Below are 21,310 nucleotides of genomic sequence, written 5' to 3' on the forward strand. Positions count from 1 at the left end.
GCCACGCGGAGGCAGAGATGAAGCAGGACAGCATCCAATGGACATACGTGCCATCACCTTCCCCTAAGAAATTTAAAGCCGTGCCTTCAGAACACAAGACGATGCTCACCGCCTCTTTGACATCTGAGGTCCGATACTCATCGAATTTCTCAAGCACGGAACAACCTTTAACACTGACGTATATTGTGAGACAATCCGTAGTCTACACAACTCTGTCGAGAGCAAACAGCCTGGGCTCCCCATAGAGGGAACAATTCGACTCCGCGATAATGTGCGCCCACGCGTCTCTGAGGACGCACGTAGTGTAACGGCCGAGTTCAAGTGGGAGCTGCTCGGGCATCTGCCCTACAGCCTGGACATGTCGCAACACGGAGTCCTTCGGCTTGTGAAACAGAGGGATAGTTGTGCTCAATTCTCTAGTGATTATTTTTGAATAAAGACTTCAATTATAGCCACAGTGTTGTTTTGTATGTTCACTCTTCTGAACACCCCTCATAGTACAAAATAGATGATGGTCAAATGGATGATGGTTATGCTAGTGGTGTGGTAGAGGTGGTGAAAGAAGAACAATGGTAATCGTGACTGTGAAACTACGACTGTCGGAGGGGTGGTGGTTGCAGCACAGGGACAACAATTATAGCTTAGGTGACACGTTCCATTCACTTTCACTGCTTGCTGTTGACAGCAGTAATGCCCACTTCCTCTTCATCCTCAAGCGTACGTATATTAGGCCTACTGCTCGGTTCTGTCTCGGGGTTTGTTTTTTCTGGCAGTGTGAGTTGTACATTAACAGTGAAACGACAGTACGTACAGGTTTACTGGTGAAGAGATGACTGACACGCACCTCTTGTGTATATCTATTGAATACAAGGACAGAGCACAATGATAACGATATGCTGAGCTGTTCCTGCAAGCGACAACAGCCACATCAAGGCACTTTTGCATCCACAGCTCTCGGTCTAGCAGCTAGTGTTGCTGCCACTGGATCACGAGGGCCCGGGTTCAATTCCCGGCCTGGTCCGGGGTTTTCTCTGCCCGGGAACTGAGTTTTCCTCATCATCATCATCATCATCATTTGTGGCAGTGGCTACTTGGATTGTGAAAAAACTGGAGTGTGTAAAAATTGGGACTTTGTGTGGGTGCTCATGACCGCACAGTAGAGCGTCCCACAAAACAATCACCACCAATCATCATCACCACCACCATCACAGCACTTAAGTATCTGCACCTTTTTACTGGTAGGTCTACCCATGCCACTGTTCACCTCTGTTAACATACAACTCACACTGCTGGAAAAACGAACTGAAATCAGAACTAAGAAGTACTGAGTGCAGGTGTGACAGCAAATACAGTGGACACTATAGTTGTCAACATCAAGTACCATGGTTGAATATAGCTACTTTGGTTCCAACCAAAAAACACTGTGTATACCATTGAAATTTACAATGTAGTGTAGATTTCTCAGTGCAACATGAAGATAAACTGAGGTAACAAATAAAACTAAATCCAATTATTCTGTAACACGGGTCCCTTACACAAAATACTCAGAAAATTTCCAAGAAAAATCTTTGGAATCTCGTCGGTGACGTTTGAGTTCATCACGTAGATCGTACTACCTGACATTCTCAGTTCAGAAGGTAATTAAACTTGTGTACAGCACGTACTGCAATTACAGGAGGAAAGTTTGTAACGGGCAGCTGCAGGTGCACCGAGGTAAAAGAGTGCAGAGGCTCGACTCACGGGTGTAGGCCGAGCAGACGGCAGTGGCGGCGACGGTGAGGAGCACGCCGGGAGGCAGGGCGGCGGGCGCGCCCCCGGAGGCGGAGGCGGGGGCGGAGGCGGAGGCGGGCAGCTCGTAGAAGGAGAGCTGCAGGGAGAAGGGCCGGTGCACCAGCCGGCGCTCCGCTACGGCGAAACCGTCACGCAGCGACGGGTAGCGCCGCAGCCGGCAGAACAGCGGTGCCTGCGACGGGGCCTTGGCGGACGACTCACTGCTGCCCCCTGCGACATGTGACAACTGTCTCAGCCTAGATTTAATGCACTGACTAATCTGAAGGTTTAGCGAAGCACCCGACACCTGTACAGTGTTTCATTCTAAAGCTCAAAGTTTTAGATACCAGAATCTGCAGCGAGATTTGGATTTCTCTGCCGTTTGGAAATGTACTCACTCGCTCAGTTTACTTAAACACATTAACTGAAGGTGACAAAACCAAATTGTGTGCAGAATGAGATTTTCACTCTGCAGCAGAGTGTGCACTGAAATGAAACTTTCTGGCAAATTAAAACTGTGTGCCGGAATGAGACTCGAACTCGGGACCTTTGCCTTTTGCGGGCAAGTGCTCAACCAACTGAGCTACCCCAGCACGACTCACCCCCCGTCCTCACAGCTTTACTTCTGCCAGTATCTCGTCTCCTACCTTCCAAACTTTACAGAAGTTTGCAGAGATGTGGCTTAGCCACAGCCTGGGGGATGTTTCCACAATGAGATTTCCACTCCGCAGCGGAGTGTGCACTGATATGAAACTTCGTGGCAGATTAAAACTGTGTGCCAGGCCGAGACTCGAACTCGGGACCTTTGCCTTTCACGGGCAAGTGCTCTACCACTGAGCTACCCAAGCACGACTCGGGCCCTGTGGTTTAGCCACGACCTCAGGGATGCTTCCAGAATGAAATTTTCACTCTACAGCAGGGCGTGCGCCGATATGAAACTTCTCAGCAGATTAAAATTGTGTGCCAGATGGAGACTCAAAGTCGGTAGAGCACTTACCCTCGAAAAGCAAAGGCTCCGAGTTTGAGTCTCAGTCAGGAAGATAGTTTTAATTTGCCAGGAAGTTTCATATCAGTTCACACTGTGCTGCAGAGTGAAAATTTTATTATGGAGTGCAGGTCTTGTGCATAAAGTACATTCTTCTGTCTTTCTTTTAAACAAACAAGTCAATATCATTTCCCATGAGGAGCACTTAAATACACTTAACATTGTCTTCAGTGTATAGTTCACTAAAATATTTTTACTGCCTTCGGAGCTGAGATTATCTCTCACTTTAAGCAGTAATCACAGGTGTTGCACATGCAACAGTCGTAAGTTTGCTCCACGTTTTCAGTTCCAGATTATGAAATGGACCTTTCAGAGACTGTACACATGCAATGCCAATTTACTCACCCTTGCGACGAGGCAGTGCGACGCCTGAAGTGATGTTCTGTATGAGGGCCAGCCGGTCATCAGGGTGCACGTAGTCGATGAAGGACTTGCCAACCCACATGTCGCGTGGGAAAGACAGCGCCTGAGTGATGGACGGAGACGTGTAGATGACGGCGCCATCCTGCATCGACACCACCACCGTAAACTCGTCCTGCGGGACACAGGTGTACTCATTACCACGACAGCAGATGTAACGAGCCCCCGATTAAAATTAAAAAAACAAAAAAAAATTATTTTTGCCAAACGCTGTGTAGTTTAACAAGTTTCTTTGTGTGCTCATCACCTGCGGAAAGCACAAAAATATTTGCACAGCACCCAAGAGAACGCAGTCACAAACAAACCTCTAGAGAAGACACGAAAATAATTAGAGTCGACAGTAAAAGCCATCTCCTAACACTGCGAGAAAATTACTACATACAAAAAACCAAAGCAGAAAAGAAAACCAAGTTGAATGATCAGCTTTTCTTGCTTATTTTGAACTCAGTTTAGCATACAAACACAGCAATGAACACGAAATGCTAGAAGTGCACTTACGGTGTCCGTTCAGTCATCCATTGCATGCTGTAGTTTGTAATCGTTTGCATGATGAGTACAGGGCAGTTAACACAATGAGTTACGACATGACTTTTGGAAACCAATAATACCACCTATTTGTAACAACGGAATTAGTATTTTGCGTTATTAGGTGAACCACAATCTCGAAACCTGTCACTAATTCGGAAGTAAGTCACTAGAACGTGATTTCAATGACGAATACATACCTCGGGCTACGCTATGCATCACACACTTAACACAATCATTCTTTTATATTCGCCTTTGTTAACTTAACTGACTCATAATCAATCTATCACATTCGAACCAAACCAAAACCTCGGGCTATGCTACAGAAAAACCTATCTCCATTATCGTGTTTTGCTGTCCACATTCGCTGGTTTCGCCATGTCGCAGCAATTTTATCAGATGCGAACCTAACCAAGACCACGGAATACGCTACATATTGATGAAAACACTCGTGTTACAGTGTTTCCACAAACAGTTAAAACACCATCACACATAGGACAAAGTTCACACACTTCACAAACAGGTGATAAATTTGTCAACACTTGAGTGCAGCATTCCTCCACATCTGCTGATCCCGTACTATAAAACTAAAATTGACGGGATTAACGCTTATGATAAGAAGAAGATTCGTGGTAGGGTGTTCACATTTGTTGGCCTCGAAAAACATACAATATAGGTAACAGAAATAAATGTGAATGTCAGAAACAATGCTTACTACAATCCATCATAATTATTCTAGCGCTCTCCATATTGAAAACAAAAGTGATCAATTCACAGAAAGAAACATTTACATCCAGCAATTGCCAACAGCAGCACGCAACAGAAGTGCACTTCAGCCCAATACCAGCAGCAGTCTGGAAAAGGTATTACCTAAACACTGCTAATGCAATTCGCTTTCAACCACATATTCTAGCAGGGCAACTAAACACTCTTAACAAGCCACATACTGGACAGTGATAGAGCGAACTCATTTAAGGAGTTTAAGTTTCCATTGCCGCATTATAAAATTCATTTTATGCTCATCTTTATTTTACTAATCTGGTTTACAAATATCTCATCAGTTTAAAGCCCGTCCCACACTAGAGCCACTTGAAAGCAATTAAAGAAAAATATTTTTGGCGGGAATAATCTAGCTGTTTTCCAAAACACTTGCATTTAAAATTTTTACGCTTTTGCATGCCTTCGAAGCATTTTTCCAACTCTGTTGTTGAAATCTCAACATAATGATTTCGGAAGGATTCGTATACTCACAAGGTAACAAGTACAGTCTTACAGCAAAACAATTTTAATCTATGACGTCAGTTAACCCTCGATTCTTTAAAGAATCGGGCGGTAACTGATGTCAACTGTTTCATTACTTTACAAATAGAGTTCGTCATATGCTAAGTATTTGACTGAAGCATATATGCGAGAAAAAGTTTAGGAATTGTTTGATATTATACTTTTAAGTTTGTTGGAAGCTGTTAACTCGTCTCTTTATGCAACACAGGATGAATATATTCTGAGTAATTTGCCCACCGTTTTAAGCAGAAGCTAGTTTTTCACACATCTCTGCGCGTATGACGTAATGGCTCCTGAACTATATTCAACAATCACTATAATAATTTTGCACTTACATTTAGTGGTATACATGGATACTGTCTACAAAACCTATTGCGAATAGAGCCCCTTGTGAAGAAGTAACGAATTAAAATGCTGCCTGACGCGAGTAAACACCGAAAATGTCGTAAGCAGTAAACGTTTTTATCTTTCATCGCTTTGAAGTGCCTCAGTGATAAACACATAATGTAAATGATATTAAATACTGTGCTATAAATTCCAAAATTATTCTGTATGCCGATGACACGTCCATTGTGTGTAAAAAGGAATCACGTAATTAACTAGAGGCCGAGTGAAATATTGTTGTGGTCTTCAGTCCTGAAACAGGTTTCATACAGCTCTCCATGCAACTCTATCCTGTGCAAGCTTCTTCATCTCCCAGTAACTACTGCAGCCAACATCCTTCTGAATCTGCTTGGTGTATTCTTCTCTTGGTCTCCCTCTACGATTTTTACCCTCCACGCTGCCCTCCAATACTAAATTGGTGATCCCTTGATACCTCAGAATATGCCCTACCAAACGATCCCTTCTTCTAGTCAAGTTGTGCCACAAATTTCTCTTCTCTCCAATTCTGTTCAATACCTCCTTATTAGTTATGTGATCTATCCATCTAATCTTCAACATTCTTCTGCAACACCACATTTCGAAATCTTCTATTCTCTTCTTGTCTCTTTACTACTTCAAGTGTCTCATTTTCTAACCTAATTCCCGCAGCATCATCCGTTAGACTACATTTCATTATCCTCGTTTTGCTTTTGTTGTGTTCATCTGCAATTCGAGGGCAGAGTTTCGTAGTAGTACGTTTTTGCGAATTCCATAAAGCGAAAGGAATTCGGAAAGATGCAAAATATGGATGCATCGTACTGGAAGGAAATATAGATTTCCATAGAAGTCTGTCAGGGTACGTGAAATCAATAAATATTTCCCTCGCTATGGATAACACAACAATGACCTTATTAAGATTGGAGTTTGTGATTCTTTCTACTAGCTCAAGAAAGAGTGTGCTGCTTTCGTAATGCGACGTTCGTAACATCGATCCTCGCTGTTATCAACTCTTGTTTCCTCTTCGCTTAATGCTACTGTCTTCTTAATCTTTCTTCATTCGTAATACTGTTATGTAAGAGCTTTAAATTCAATTTCACATTACATATTTTGATTTATAAACTTCATTTTACATCTGATTAATTTGAGGTGAACTATATTTCATGCCTGATATAGCACACATTCTGAATAATTTTAGAAACCATTTAACAATTTCCATTGACATTATTTTTCCCAAACAAGTCGCTGGGAAAAATAATTCCCCAGTTCCAACTCTCTCCATTAGTCTATTTTGAAACTGTATCATTCTGACAAAGATAAAATATTAAATACTGTCCGGAACCAAGGAAAAAAACTAATAAAAAGACCAGGGTGTTACCACAGAATGAAAGTTGGTCCTGCTTAAGCACTTTCAAATCATAGTGTCTCAGCAGCAATTAATTATCCAGTAAAACAAAAGATACTTTAAGGTTCTGTTGCGTCAATTGTATACTAGTATTTTATAGACATGAATTGCTGGTGGTTTGAATTAATGACCTCGAGAAAAAGAAAAACCGCCACGTGTATAAAACTGTTGAAGACAAATATGACGAGGCTGTGCGGTTCCTCACAAGTATTGAGCCGTTTGAAATTGTGAAAAAATCTACCTGGAAAACAGGACTAGATTTCACAACAACCGTAGCAATTAGCTTTCAGAATTATGTTTATGTTTCTACTGTTTTATTTTGCAAGTGTCCACAAGATGTCTTGGACACCATTTCAGCAGGGTTCGAGCAAATAAACGGTTTTAAGACGATTCTGCCGCTTATTGCTGTATCAAAGTTTTTTCTTCCCATTCGCCACGACAATAAGTATGAGACAGAAGATGCTGAATTCTCGTCGACCACCTGGAACACATCTGTACTTAATATGAGTCAGAAAGCAACGACGATTTCATGCTTGTTACGTGCGAATTTAGACATAAGAGACGTAAATGAGACTGCACAACGAGGAAGAACGGCCTCTGCAGTTTGTAACTGGAACAAGTGTAAAAGAGTTACGCAGAAGCACGTGTTATGTGATGTGTGTCGTGAACCTGCAATGCTTATCGAAAGCAGCGTTTAGTATTGTTCAAATGACAGGAAAAGTATTCTGTGTCAGTGAAAAGCAATTTCTGAAACTTCAGTTGTCACTTCGAGTACTGGAAAGAGATGCATGTAAAGCAGCCAAGATACTCCATCGTAACATTCCGCCTCGTCACACTGTCATAAAGAATTTTGTACACGTATTTTAGACAACACTATTGCATTTTCTTTTGAGGGTATATAGCCATCCGGCAGAGATCGACTCCACTGCAAAATGTGGCAGCAAAAGTATAAGATATGAGAATGTGGTAGGTAAGGTTATTTTACGAGTCAAGTCACCAAGCAGGTAATTTACTTCATATCTTTTGCCTAATTACGTCGACAGTTATGTAAACGTAGGAGTTATAATCTGCAAAACAAACAAAAACAATGAAAATGTTAACGCGTAAACACAAGTAAGCGGTTGTGGTTCAATATTGTCTGCAATTCCCAAACAGAACCTTCCAGCAAACTGAATGGGCATCATAGACATGTTATATCTAGACGGTATGTTACTTACCACAAAAGTAATTGCGAGGAAATTTTATCCGTATTATGAGGAAAATTAAATGCCACAATTTCAGCGGCTGCCTTACGAAAGCCATCATTTTATTCGTTTTATTTTTCCAATCGAAAGTAGTTAACAAACTCTAGTTCATTGTTTACTTATGCATTAGGATATCACATGTACTTTAGGTGCCTTTCACTACTTCACAAATGAGAATTTTACAGTTCTGCCCATAATGTTGCGATTACCAAAATCAGTATCTGGACAGAGGACTACCAGCAAAGGGAGCAATACAGAGTCCGCCGCACCTACGGATCTGTGCAAAATGTAAAATGACAGAGAATTCCTTTAGTTCGTATGCTAGAAGTTATTGCATACATTGGCAAGAGAATTATTCAGAGCCCAATGAAGTCTACGCGTAAAATGGTCCAACAGACGCATGCAAATTGGAGGAGCTACCAGCGGATATTGAAAAGTCTTAATTCGAAGGCGTTCCGTGTGACGTTTGTGAAGCAATGTATAGTTTACTGCACGTGGCTTTTGAATGACATCAGCGATGGTTTGTTAAACCCTTTCCTATAGGCTACATTATGAATGACAATGCATGGTTTCATCTTTCCAGAAGTACTGGGCCTCAATGATGAAAAACCCGGCATTTGGTACGGTGTAACAGGGACGCACATTATTGGACCGATATTGTTTGACACTATGGTTCAGATGGCTCAGAGCACTATGGGACTCAACATCTGAGGTCATCAGTCCCCTAGAACTCAGAACTACTGAAACCTAACTAACCTACGGTCATCACACACATCCATGCCCGAGGCAGGATTCGAACCTGCGACCGTAGCGTTCGCGCGGTTCCAGACTGAAGCGCCTAGAACCGCTCATGTTTGACACTATCCTCAACACGGTTGCACATATGAAAATTTGATTCATTTTGTGGTCAACTCACCGAATAGGAAAGAGAATAATGCTTCTTCCAGCAAGAGTGGGCAACATGCCACATGCCTTGGAACGAGTCCACGATGTTTTCACTGAGGAACTGTCAGCAAACAGGGCGACCACGTTTGCCAACAGAGCACGAAAAAATTGTTGACAGTCCTCAGAATTTAAATATGTAGGTGTGCAGTCCTTAGTTGCATGTATGACTAAATTTACCCCCGGGTTGGGGCGCATGTCTACAAAATTGCTATTTTAATATATACCTGAGTTCATCAGCTTTGAGACACGCCATGCAAGAAGAACTAAATTTTATAGGTGCCACAAAAAGTTATTATTATACCAGAGACTTCATGACTATCCACTCAGTATTTGTTGTAGATAGATTACTTTGATACTCAAAAAATGAGTGTGATTTCGTGATTATTTTCAGTGTACACCTTTTTGTTTGTTAAAATGACTGTGGATGTGACCTCTTTTTAAGTTTATGATCTAAAATTATAACCTTATATGATTAAATCTGATATTAACGTATGTAAATAAATGATATAAAATTGCAACCAGTCACTTTTTTGAATAATTATGTTTTATTCTATGGACTGGTTTTCGAATCTTTTCAGGTTCATATTCAGATGCTTTCTTTAAGTCGCATAATTATTTCTAGCGCATTGCTGGGTGCTGACTCTATGACAAAAAGATGGAACACACTTTAATGTATCACCACAACTATTGCTTATCTGTAGATATGGATGTAAATTTAGTTTTTTACTTGCTGCGACAGTATGGGCGGCTCTTTTCGTTAGTGTACATCTGTCTGCCTCCATTTCGATGTCTTCGATGTCCAGTTGTTTCGCACTTTCGCACAAACTATATTGATTTACACTCTGACAGCGAAACTTTGCCAGCATCCAGCATGCGCTACACAATTGTTGCAGTACATACTGCCGAAACTAAAATGAGCTCTAAACATGGAAAGTAAGCGTTTCCGGACACATGTCCACATAACATCTTTTCTTTATTCATGTTTGAGGAATGTTTCCTGAAAGTTTGGCCGTACCTTTTTGTAACACCCTGTAAAACTTATGTACATTCAGTTAACAGTCCTGTTTCTAAAATATCCGTAATGGATAAGCGTTATGTGATATTAACGTCCAAGCAGAAAGCTGTCATCGAGTTTTTTTTTTTTTCGGGAAATCAGAGCATCGTAAATATTCACAGGCGCTTGCAGACTGTCTACGGATACCTGGCAGTGAACAAAAGCACGGCGAGTCGTTGGACGAGGCGTCGGTCGTGGCAGCAAGGTCACAACTTGAGATCACAAATGGTTACGGAGACGTGTCCCCCGGACTTACCTTATTGCCGGCGGCGGGCTGCTTCGGTTGCGCCTGGCCCTGGTGGAGAGAGCGGCTTCTCGCGCCACACTCCTTCTGCTCGTGTGGCGTCGCCTCTGCTTCCGCATCCACGGCTCCTGCTTGCAGAAAAAACCATTCCTTCTGCACTCACTCAATACACCCCGCGAACAGCGTAGTGCAAATAAACACATTTACTTCCCGTAGATAGGGTTCGCAGTCAGGCAGAAGCACAATTTTAGAAGTACCGCACTTGATAGTGGCCAGGCGGACCAAACTGCAAAAACAGATTCCAGAAATAAATAATAAAAAAAAGCTTCCAAACTGTTCGTACTGCACCACATGGCTGCAATTAAAGACGGCCGCTCTAAGGATGGTGAGCTACGAACAGCCACTAAAAATTACATTCTTTCATCGAAAATGTCTCTAGTTAGTGGATCATAAAGCGGTTACTGTAACGATGATTTCAGACGTAAATAGAAATGTTAAAAAAGGTAGGAAGATTTTTCTGTTTAGCAAAAGTGACAAAAAGCAGATTACAGAGTACCTGACGGCTCAACACAAAAGTTTTGTCTCAAGTACAAATAGTGTTGAGGATCGGTGCGCAGAGTTCAAAACCATCGTACAATATGCGTTAGATGAGTATGTGGCAAGCAAGATCGTAAGAGATGGAAAAGAGCCACCGTGCTACAACAACAGAGTTAGAAAACTGCTGCGGAATCAAAGGGAACTTCACAGCAGACATAAACATAGCCAACGCCTTGCAGACAAACAAAAATTACGCGAAGCGAAATGTAGTGTGAGGAGGGCTATGCGAGAGGCGTTCAATGAATGCGAAAGTAAAGTTCTTTGTACTGACTTGGCAGAAAATCCTAAGAAATTTTGGTCTTATCTCAAAGCGGTAGGCGGATCAAAACAAAATGTCCACACACTCTGTGACCAAAATGATACTGAAACAGAGGATGACAGACTAAAGGCCGAAATACTAAAAGTGTTTTTCCAAAGCTGTTTCACAGAGCAGGACTGCACTGTAGTTCCTTCTCTAGATTGTCACACAGATGACAAAATGGTAGATATCAAAATAGACGACAGAGGTATAGAGAAACAATTAAAATCGCTCGAAAGAGGAAAGGCCGCTGGACCTGATGGGATACCATTTCCATTTTACACAGAGTACGCGAAGGAACTTACCCCCATTCTTGCAGCGGTGTACCGTAGGTCTCTAGAAGAGCGTAGCGTTCCAAAGGATTGGAAAAGGGCACAGGTCATCCCCGTTTTCAAGAAGGGACGTCGAACAGATGTGCAGAACTATAGACCTATATCTCTAACGTCGGTCAGTTGTAGAATTTTGGAACACGTATTATGCTCGAGTATAATGACTTTTCTGGAGACTAGAAATCTACTCTGTAGCAATCAGCATAGGTTTCGAAAAAGACGGTCGTGCGAAACCCAGCTCGCGCCATTCGTCCACGAGACTCAGAGGGCCATAGACACGGGTTCCCAGGTAGATGCCGTGTTTCTTGACTTCCGCAAGGCGTTCGATACAGTTCCTCACAGTCGTTTAATGAACAAAGTACGAGCATATGGGCTATCAGACCAAGAGTTCCTAGATAACAGAACGCAGTATGTCATTCTCAATGGAGAGAAGTCTTCCGAAGTAAGAGTGATTTCAGGTGTGCCGCAGGGGAGTGTCGTAGGACCGTTGCTATTCACAATATACATAAATGACCTTGTGGATGACATCGGAAGTTCACTGAAGCTTTTTGGGATCATGCTGTAGTATATCGAGAGGTTGTAACAATGGAAAATTGTACTGAAATGCAGCAGGATCTGCAGCGAATTGACACATGGTACAGGGAATGTCAACTGAATCTCAATGTAGACAAGTGTAATGTGCTATGAATACATAGAAAGATAGATCCCTTATCATTTAGCTACAAAATAGCAGGTCAGCAACTGGAAGCAGTTAATTCCATAAATTATCTGGGAGTACGCATTAGGAGTGGTTTAAAATGGAATGACCACATAAAGTTGATCGTCGGTAAAGCAGATGCCAGACAGATTCATTGGAAGAATCCTAAGGAAATGCAATCCGAAAACAAAGGAAGTAGGTTACAGTACGCTTGTTCGTCCACTGCTTGAATACTGCACAGCAGTGTGGGATACGTACCAGATAGGGTTTATAGAAGAGATAGAGACGATCCAACGGAGAGCAGCGCGCTTCGTTACAGGATCATTTAGTAATCACTAAAGTGTTACGGAGATGATAGATAAACTCCAGTGGAAGACTCTGCAGGAGAGACGCTCAGTAGCTCGGTACGGGCTTTTGTTGAAGTTTCGAGAACATACCTTCTCTGAGGAGTCGAGCAGTATATTGTCCCCTCCTACGTATATCTAGCGAAGAGACCGTGCGGATAAAATCAGAGAGATTAGAGTCCACACAGAAGCATACCGACAACACTTCTTTCCACGAACAATACGAGACTGGAATAGAAGGGAGAACCGATAGAGGTACTCAAGGTACCCTCCGCCAAACACTGTCAGGTGGCTTGCGGAGTATGGATGTAGATGTAGATAGTGGCCAGACGGACGAAATTGCAAAATTTGATTCTAGAATTTAAAAAAAAGCTTCCAAACTGTTCGTAGTTCACCGTACGGCCGCAATTAAAGACGGGAGCTCTAAGCATGGCGAGCTACGGACAGCCGCTAAAAATTACATTCTTTCATCGAAAATGTCTGTAGTTAGTGGATTAACATGGTGGATAACGAAGCTTTGTATAACAGCCATATTAGTATAATGCTGTCCTCTTTGCGTGGTATAACTTGCCAAAATCTCTCTTGGATACCTCGAACCGTTGGTAAGAGGTCTATGACTAAGGAATTTTTTTGCTAGCGCACTCGAGCAGATGTAATTTCGATGTATTGCTCACGCGCTGCCTGAGATTTGTAAGCTATTAGAGAATCTCTGACCATAGAGCAGTGTTGGCTGCAGTAGGAACTCAGTTGTAATATTAGTAGTGGTAGTGAGCAGTCGTGTGTATCGAGTTGGCGGAGCGATGGCGGTGCCTGAGCGATGTAGTATGAGGTAAAAGCAGCCTCGTGCATATGTAATATTGTTATATCAAGTCCATGTAAATGCTTTTAAAAAGAAATCTCTTAATAATAATCTTTCTCATAAAAACTAACTTTTGACAATTATTCAACTCGATTTAAAGATTTTACTAATTTCTCCAATCCATGGTCATCCTGATTATTGTAAAGAAAAATCAGTTGTTTCTTTTTATACAGGACAAATCTATCGGCCAGCATTGCACAGGGCTGTGCCAGTAAAATTTCTTATAGGAGCAGATATATACGCGTTATCCGGAGACCTTATTGAGGTAAGAATTTTCATTTTTTTTCTTCAGAATGATCTTTCAGGACCACGACGCAGAGCTGCTGACGTCCAAAATTTACCAGTTTAAATTCACAGTCAATTATTGAAAGATTATATGTGAGCCACAATTTTATTGAGAGATTAGTCACTTTGTATTATTGGTAGGTTTCGGAATTTATCTGTTGGGAGGTTATACTAAATGTGAATGATATAATTACTTTTGCGTAACCTACCAACAGTAAAAAATATATGCAGTACAGTCTGGAACCGAGCGATAAGTCGCAGGTTCGAATCCTGCCTCGGGCATGGATGTGTGTGATGTCCTTAGGTTAGTTAGGTTTAAGTAGTTCCAAGTTCTAGGGGACTGATGACTTCCGCAGTTAAGTCCCATAGTGCTCAGAGCCATTTGAACCAGTTTTGAACTCTTGACGATCTATGTTTATTACGTGATCCAAAGTATCCGAATACTCGCAAAACATACGTTTTTGATATTAGGTGCATTGTGCTGCAACCTACTGCCAGGAACTCCTTTTGAGCGACCTCAACAGTCAGTAGACATCGTGAGAGAGCAGGATGGGGCGCTCTGCGGCACTCACGGACTTCAAACGTGGACAGGTGACTGGGTGTCACTTGTGTCATACGTGTCTGTACGCGAGATTTACACACTCCTAAACATCCCTAGGTCCACCGTTTCCGATGTGATAGTGAAGTGGAAACGTGAAGAGTCGCGTACAGCACAAAAGCGTACTGGCCGACCTGGTCTGTTGACTGACAGAGTCCGTCACACAGGAATGAAATACTGTATCAGGATCCACTGCAAGTACTATGACAGTTAGGTGGGAGGTGAGAAAACTTGGGATTTCACGGTCGAGTTGGGGCTCATAAGCCACACATCACGCTGGTAAATGCCAAACGACGCCTCGCTTGGTGTAAGGAACGTAAACACTTGACTATTGAACAGTGGAAAAATGTTGGGTGGAGTGACGAATCACGGTACACGATGTGGCGATCAGATGGCAAGGTGTGTATGGCGAATGCCCTGTCAACGTCATCTGCCAACGTGTATAGTGTTAATAGTAAATTTCGGAGGCAGCGGTGTTGTGGTGTGGTCGTGTTTTCATGGAGGGGGCTAGCACCCCTTGTTGTTTTGCGTGGCACTACAACAGCACAAGCCTACACTAATGTTTTAAGCACCTTCTTACTTCCCACTTTTGAAGAGCAATTCGGGGATGGCGACTGTACCTTTCAAAATGATCGAGCACCTGTTCATAATGCACGGCCTGTGGCGGGATGGTTACACGGCAATAACATCCCTGTAATAGAGTGGCCTCACAGAGTCCTGACCTGAATCCAATAGAACACCTTTGGGTTGATTTGGAACACCGACTTCTTGCCAGGCCTCACCGACAGACATCAATACCTCTGCTTTGTGCAGCACTCCGTGAAGAATGGGCTGCCATTCCCCGAGAAACCTTCCAGCTCCAGATTGAACGTACGCCTACGAGACTGGAAACTGTCATCGAGGCTAAGGATAAGCCAACACCATATTGAATTCCAGCATTACCGATGGGGGCGCCACAAACTTGTAAGTCATTTTCAGCCAAGTGACCGGATACTTTTTATCACATAGTGTTGTTGTTGTTGTTGTTGTTGTGGTCTTCAGTCCTGAGATTAGTTTGATGCAGCTCAACCTGCTACTCTATCCTGTGCAACCTACATCCTTCTGAATCTGCTTATTGTTTTCATCTCTTGGTCTCCCTCTACGATTTTTACACTCCACGCTCCCCTCCAGTACTAAATCGGTGATCCCTTGATGCCTCAGAACATGTCCAACCAACCAATCCCTTCTTCTAGTCAAGTTGTGCCACAAACTCCTCTTCTCCCCAATTCTATTCAATACCTCCTCATTAGTTATGTGATCTACCCATCAAATCTTCAGCATTCTTCTGTGGCACCACATTTCAAAAGCTTCTATTCTCTTCATATCCAAACTATTTATCGTCCATGTTTCACTTCTATACATGGCTACACTCCATACAAATACTTTCAGAAACGACTTCCTGACACTTAAATCAATACTGTATGTTCACAAATTTCTCTTCTTCAGAAACGCTTTCCTTGCCATTGGCAGTCTACATTTTATATCCTCTCTACTTCGAGCATCATCAGTTATTTTGCTCCCCAAATAGCAAAACTCTTTTACTATTTTAAGTGTCTCATTTCCCAATCTAATTCCCTCAGCATCACCCGACTTAATTCGACCTCATTCCATTATCCTCGTTTTGCTTTTGTTGATGTTCATCTTACGCCCTCCTTTGAAGACACTGTCCATTCCGTTGCTCTTGCAAGTCCTTTGCTGTCTCTGACAGAATTACAATGTCATCAGCGAACCTCAAAGTTTTGATTTCTACTCCACGGATTTTAATACCTACTCTGAAATTTTCTTTTCTTTCCTTCATGCTTGCTCAGTATACAAATTGAATAACATCGGGGAGAGGCTACAACCCTGTCTCACTCCCTTGCCAACCACTACTTCCCTTTCGTGTCCCTCGAGTCTTACAACTGGCATCTGGTTTCTGTGCAAGTTGTAAATAGCCTTTCGCTCCCTGTATTTTACCCCTGACACCTTCAGATTTTGAGAGTGTTCAAGTCAACATTGTCAAAAGCTTTATCTAACTCTACAAATAAACATAGTGTATAGGGGAATACACACAGTGTATTTCCCTACAAATTGACACTACAATCAGCTCTATGGCTACTAACGAGTTAATTTACACGAATTTTCAAAGTTGTAAAGACCTGTCTGAAAGAACCCGTATTTTTCTGCAGAGGCAGAGGACTCACCGTTGCTGTTGGAGCTGGAGGGGCAGGACAGCGACTGGGAGAAGGCGGCGGACGCGCCGTCGGGCGCCGCGACGCCTCCCGCGGCAGGCGACGCCGCCCCCGGCGCCTGGCTGTCCGCCTCCGCCTCTTCCGCCGGCTCGGGGGCGGGGGGCGGCGCCGCGCCGGCCGGCGGCGCCGCCGCTTGCGTCGCGGAGGCGGCGTCGGTCTTGGTGCGAGAGAGCGACGCTGCCGCCGCCTCCGCAGTGGGGGCGGAGGAGGCCGGCGCAGCCTCCGGCGCCGCCGGCTCCGCCTTGAGCTTCTTCTTGCGGTGGTCCTTGTCCTTGGATCGCGGCGGCGGGAGCGCGTCGTTCCTGCAGGCAAACGGCGCACCGCGCAGCGCTGCACTCCCTCGTCTCTGGGGACTCGAGAAAGTCGGCTACTCTACCAACTGTAGCCGGCTAGAGGCGGCCAAGGAATCCCGCGTCCGCTACACAACACACTCAAGGCCTGGCCAGACAGAAGGGGCTTAAAGTAAATACACTCCTGGAAATGGAAAAAAGAACACATTGACACCGGTGTGTCAGACCCACCATACTTGCTCCGGACACTGCGAGAGGGCTGTACAAGCAATGATCACACGCACGGCACAGCGGACACACCAGGAACCGCGGTGTTGGCCGTCGAATGGCGCTAGCTGCGCAGCATTTGTGCACCGCCGCCGTCAGTGTCAGCCAGTTTGCTGTGTCATACGGAGCTCCATCGCAGTCTTTAACACTGGTAGCATGCCGCGACAGCGTGGACGTGAACCGTATGTGCAGTTGGCGGACTTTGAGCGAGGGCGTATAGTGGGCATGCTGGAGGCCGGGTGGACGTACCGCCGAATTGCTCAACACGTGGGGCGTGAGGTCTCCACAGTACATCGATGTTGTCGCCAGTGGTCGGCGGAAGGTGCACGTGCCCGTCGACCTGGGACCGGACCGCAGCGACGCACGGATGCACGCCAAGACCGTAGGATCCTACGCAGTGCCGTAGGGGACCGCACCGCCACTTCCCAGCAAATTAGGGACACTGTTGCTCCTGGGGTATCAGCGAGGACCATTCGCAAACGTCTCCATGAAGCTGGGCTACGGTCCCGCACACCGTTAGGCCGTCTTCCGCTCACGCCCCAACATCGTGCAGCCCGCCTCCAGTTGTGTCGCGACAGGCGTGAATGGAGGGACGAATGGAGACGTGTCGTCTTCAGCGATGAGAGTCGCTTCTGCCTTGGTGCCAATGATGGTCGTATGCGTGTTTGGCGCCGTGCAGGTGAGCGCCACAATCAGGACTGCATACGACCGAGGCACACAGGGCCAACACCCGGCATCGTGGTGTGGGGAGCGATCTCCTACACTGGCCGTACACCTCTGGTGATCGTCGAGGGGACACTGAATAGTGCACGGTACATCCAAACCGTCATCGAACCCATCGTTCTACCATTCCTACACCGGCAAGGGAACTTGCTGTTCCAACAGGACAATGCACGTCCGAATGTATCCCGTGCCACCCAACGTGCTCTAGAAGGTGTAAGTCAACTACGCTGGCCAGCAAGATCTCCGGATCTGTCCCCCATTGAGCATGTTTGGGACCGGATGAAGCGTCGTCTCACGCGGTCTGCACATCCAGCACGAACGCTGGTCCAACTGAGGCGCCAGGTGGAAATGGCATGGCAAGCCGTTCCACAGGACTACACCCAGCACCTCTACGATCGTCTCCGTGGGAGAATAGCAGCCTGCATTGCTGCGAAAGGTGGATATACACTGTACTAGTGCCGACATTGTGCATGCTCTGTTGCCTGTGTCTATGTGCCTGTGGTTCTGTCAGTGTGATCATGTGATGTATCTGACCCCAGGAATGTGTCAATAAAGTTTGCCCTTCCTGGGACAATGAATTCACGGTGTTCTTATTTCAATTTCCAGGAGTGTATATGAGTATCTCGCACTAGCGATACAAAATGGCACCAAGAAAAGATGTTGGATACACGATATTAATAGCCAGAGAGAAAGCTTAGGAGAATACCATCGTCTGTGTATTGATGTAGAGTCTGACCAAGACAGGTTCTTCAGATATATTAGTATGTCGGGAAAACGTTTCCGGTGTGAGGCGCTACAGTAATGGACTGTGCGGCTGTTCCGGCGGAGGTTCGAGTCCTCCCTCGGGCATGGGTGTGCGTTTTTGTCCTTAGGATAATTTAGGTTAAGTAGTGTGTAAGCTTAGGGACTGATGACCTTAGCAGTTAAGTCCCATAAGATTCCACACACATTTGAACATTTCTGAGGAACTGCATCGCCTGATAAAAAGGTAGCACAACGAACTGGAGAAAGCCAATTGATACAGGGATCAGAATAGCCATTTGTTTGAGGTAAGTTTTGCCATTTATGGCCTCTTTGTGCTTAGAAGTCGTATAATTTTTTCCATTTCAGTTTTGCTGTATCATATCAAAGATTCTGCGGAAGAAAGTGCTATCCCACAACGTAGTTACGAGTGGGTCGGCCGCGGTGGTCTCGCGGTTCTAGGCGCGCAGTCCGGAACCGTGCGACTGCTACGTTCTCACGTTCGAATCCTGCCTCGGGCATGGACGTGTGTGATGTCTTTAGGTTAGTTAGGTTTAAGTAGTTCTAAGTTCTAGGGGACTGATGACCTCAGATGTTGAGTCCCAGAGTGCTCAGAGCCATTTGAACCATTGTCATTGAATTTAAACAAACATACCTTTGGTCGTTAACGTATCTATTGGTTATATCGACATAATTTATTTTAATCTTTTCCAGATACTTGACTACAGGTGACAGTCACCAGACCATAGCTTTTTCTTTTCGGTTAGGACGTTCAACACTCTCAGAAATTGTGGAACAAGTCTGCCAGGCAATATGCACTGTTCTACAACCCAAGTATTTACCTACTCCTACAACAGAGATGTGGAAGAAATCTGAAGAAGGATTTCTAGAACTCTGGGGGTTTCCGAACTGCCTTGGAAGCATAGACGGAAAGCATATCAGGTTAAAATGCCCGAAGGATAGTGGATCCCAGTTCTTCTGTTACAAACAATCCTTTTCGCTAGTTCTCCTGGCGATCGTTGATCAATGCTACCGAGTTTACAGTAGTTGGTATTGGAAATCATGGACGTCACAGTCACAGCACTATTTCTGAGAATTCAGCTTTCTATCAAGAGTATATCGATGGCAAAAATATTCTACCTCCAAATCAGGATCGCGAGTATCGTACAAAAAGTTGCATTCTCTCACCTCGTCTATAAGGCTCCCTGTGTCCATGATGCGTGCACTACGAGCTGCAAGACAAAAACGGCCTCGCGCCGGTGCTTCCATTGTGACAACGGAGGCAAGCAGCCGCTCCGGCTGGCGGCGAATCTGCAGTCTGTGACAACCCCCGTGTGACCGCCGCCAAACTATAGCCAGCGACTCAGCACTGCGGCCTGCCGGCTGCGGTTCAAGGCCACAGGCTGGCCGGCCAGGTCGCATTCTCTCTGGCCAGGTCTTAACCGAGAAGCCGCGGTAACCAACTTTATTCGCACTGTCTGGCGGCTAGGAATCACAACTACCAACTAAACGTGTGCCCTCTGTTGGCCGACGTTCGTACTGCCTCTATAAAACAAGTAGCGGCCGGTGTGTAAGAGTACGTGAACACACCAGCTTCCGACGCCTTGCCCATATAGTGAAACGCAATCGGCATGGTTTCAGAAAACATTGTTCTTGTCCAACGCAGCTAGCTCTTTATTCGCACGAAGTAATGGCCGCTATCGACAGGGGATCTCAGATTGATTCAGTATTTCTAGACTTCCGGAAAGCTTTCGACACCGTTCCTCACAAGCGACTTCTAATCAAGCTGCGGAGCTATGGGGTATCGTCTCAGTTGTGCGACTGGATTCGTGATTTCCTGTCAGGCAGGTCGCAGTTTGTAGTAATAGACGGCAAATCATCGAGTAAAACTGAAGTGATATCGGGTGTTCCCCAGGGAAGCGTCCTGGGACCTCTGCTGTTCCTGATTTATATAAATCACCTGGGTGACAATCTGAGCAGTTCTCTAGGTTGTTCGCAGATGATGCTGTAATTTACCGTCTGGTAAGGTCATCCGAAGGCCAGTATCAGTTGCAAAGCGATTTAGAAAATATTGCTGTATGGTGTGGGAGGTGGCAGTTGACGCTAAATAACGAAAACTGTGAGGTGATCCACACGAGTTCCAAAAGAAATCCGCTGGAATTCGATTACTCGATAAATAGTACAATTCTCAAGACTGTCAATTCAACTAAGTACCTGGGTGTTAAAATTACGAACAACTTCAGTTGGAAAGACCACATAGATAATATTGTGGGGAAGGCGAGCCAAAGGTTGCATTTCATTGGCAGGATACTTAGAAGATGCAACAAGACCACTAAAGAGACAGCTTACACTACATTCGTTAGAATATTGCTGCGCGGTGTGGGATCCTTACCAGGTGGGATCGAAAGGGTGCAAAAAAGGGCAGCTCGTTTTGTATTATCACGTAATAGGGAAGAGAGGATGGAAGATATGATACGCGAGTTGGGATGGAAGTCATTAAAGCAAAGACGTTTTTCGTCGCGGCGAGATCTATTTACGAAATTTCAGTCACCAACTTTCTCTTCCGAATGCGAAAATATTTTGTTGAGCCCAACCTACATAGGTAGGAATGATCATGAAAATAAAATAAAAGAAATCAGAGCTCTAACAGAAAGGTTTAGGTGTTCGTTTTCCGCGCACGCTGTTCGGGAGTCGAATGGTAGAGATAGTATGATTGTGG

General features: G+C 44.5%; 1 protein-coding gene and 1 non-coding gene across 2 annotated transcripts in view; both read right to left on the reverse strand.

Moving 5' to 3' along the window:
• LOC126294990 (period circadian protein) overlaps positions 1-21,310 on the reverse strand; it is a 209,652-nt gene that overhangs the window by 97,035 nt on the left and 91,307 nt on the right. The window contains exons 4-7 of the mRNA XM_049987235.1: positions 16,523-16,872; positions 10,306-10,421; positions 3,161-3,350; positions 1,741-2,001 (exon numbers count right to left, since the gene is read on the reverse strand). Of these exons, the coding sequence (XP_049843192.1) occupies positions 1,741-2,001; positions 3,161-3,350; positions 10,306-10,421; positions 16,523-16,872 (917 nt within the window). The remainder of the gene's footprint in view (positions 1-1,740; positions 2,002-3,160; positions 3,351-10,305; positions 10,422-16,522; positions 16,873-21,310) is intronic.
• Positions 2,546-2,619, reverse strand: Trnas-uga (transfer RNA serine (anticodon UGA)). The gene has a single exon. It is a non-coding gene; the product is annotated as a tRNA-Ser (tRNA).

Source organism: Schistocerca gregaria, chromosome 11 (assembly GCF_023897955.1).
Source record: "Schistocerca gregaria isolate iqSchGreg1 chromosome 11, iqSchGreg1.2, whole genome shotgun sequence".
Lineage (NCBI taxonomy): Eukaryota > Metazoa > Arthropoda > Insecta > Orthoptera > Acrididae > Schistocerca > Schistocerca gregaria.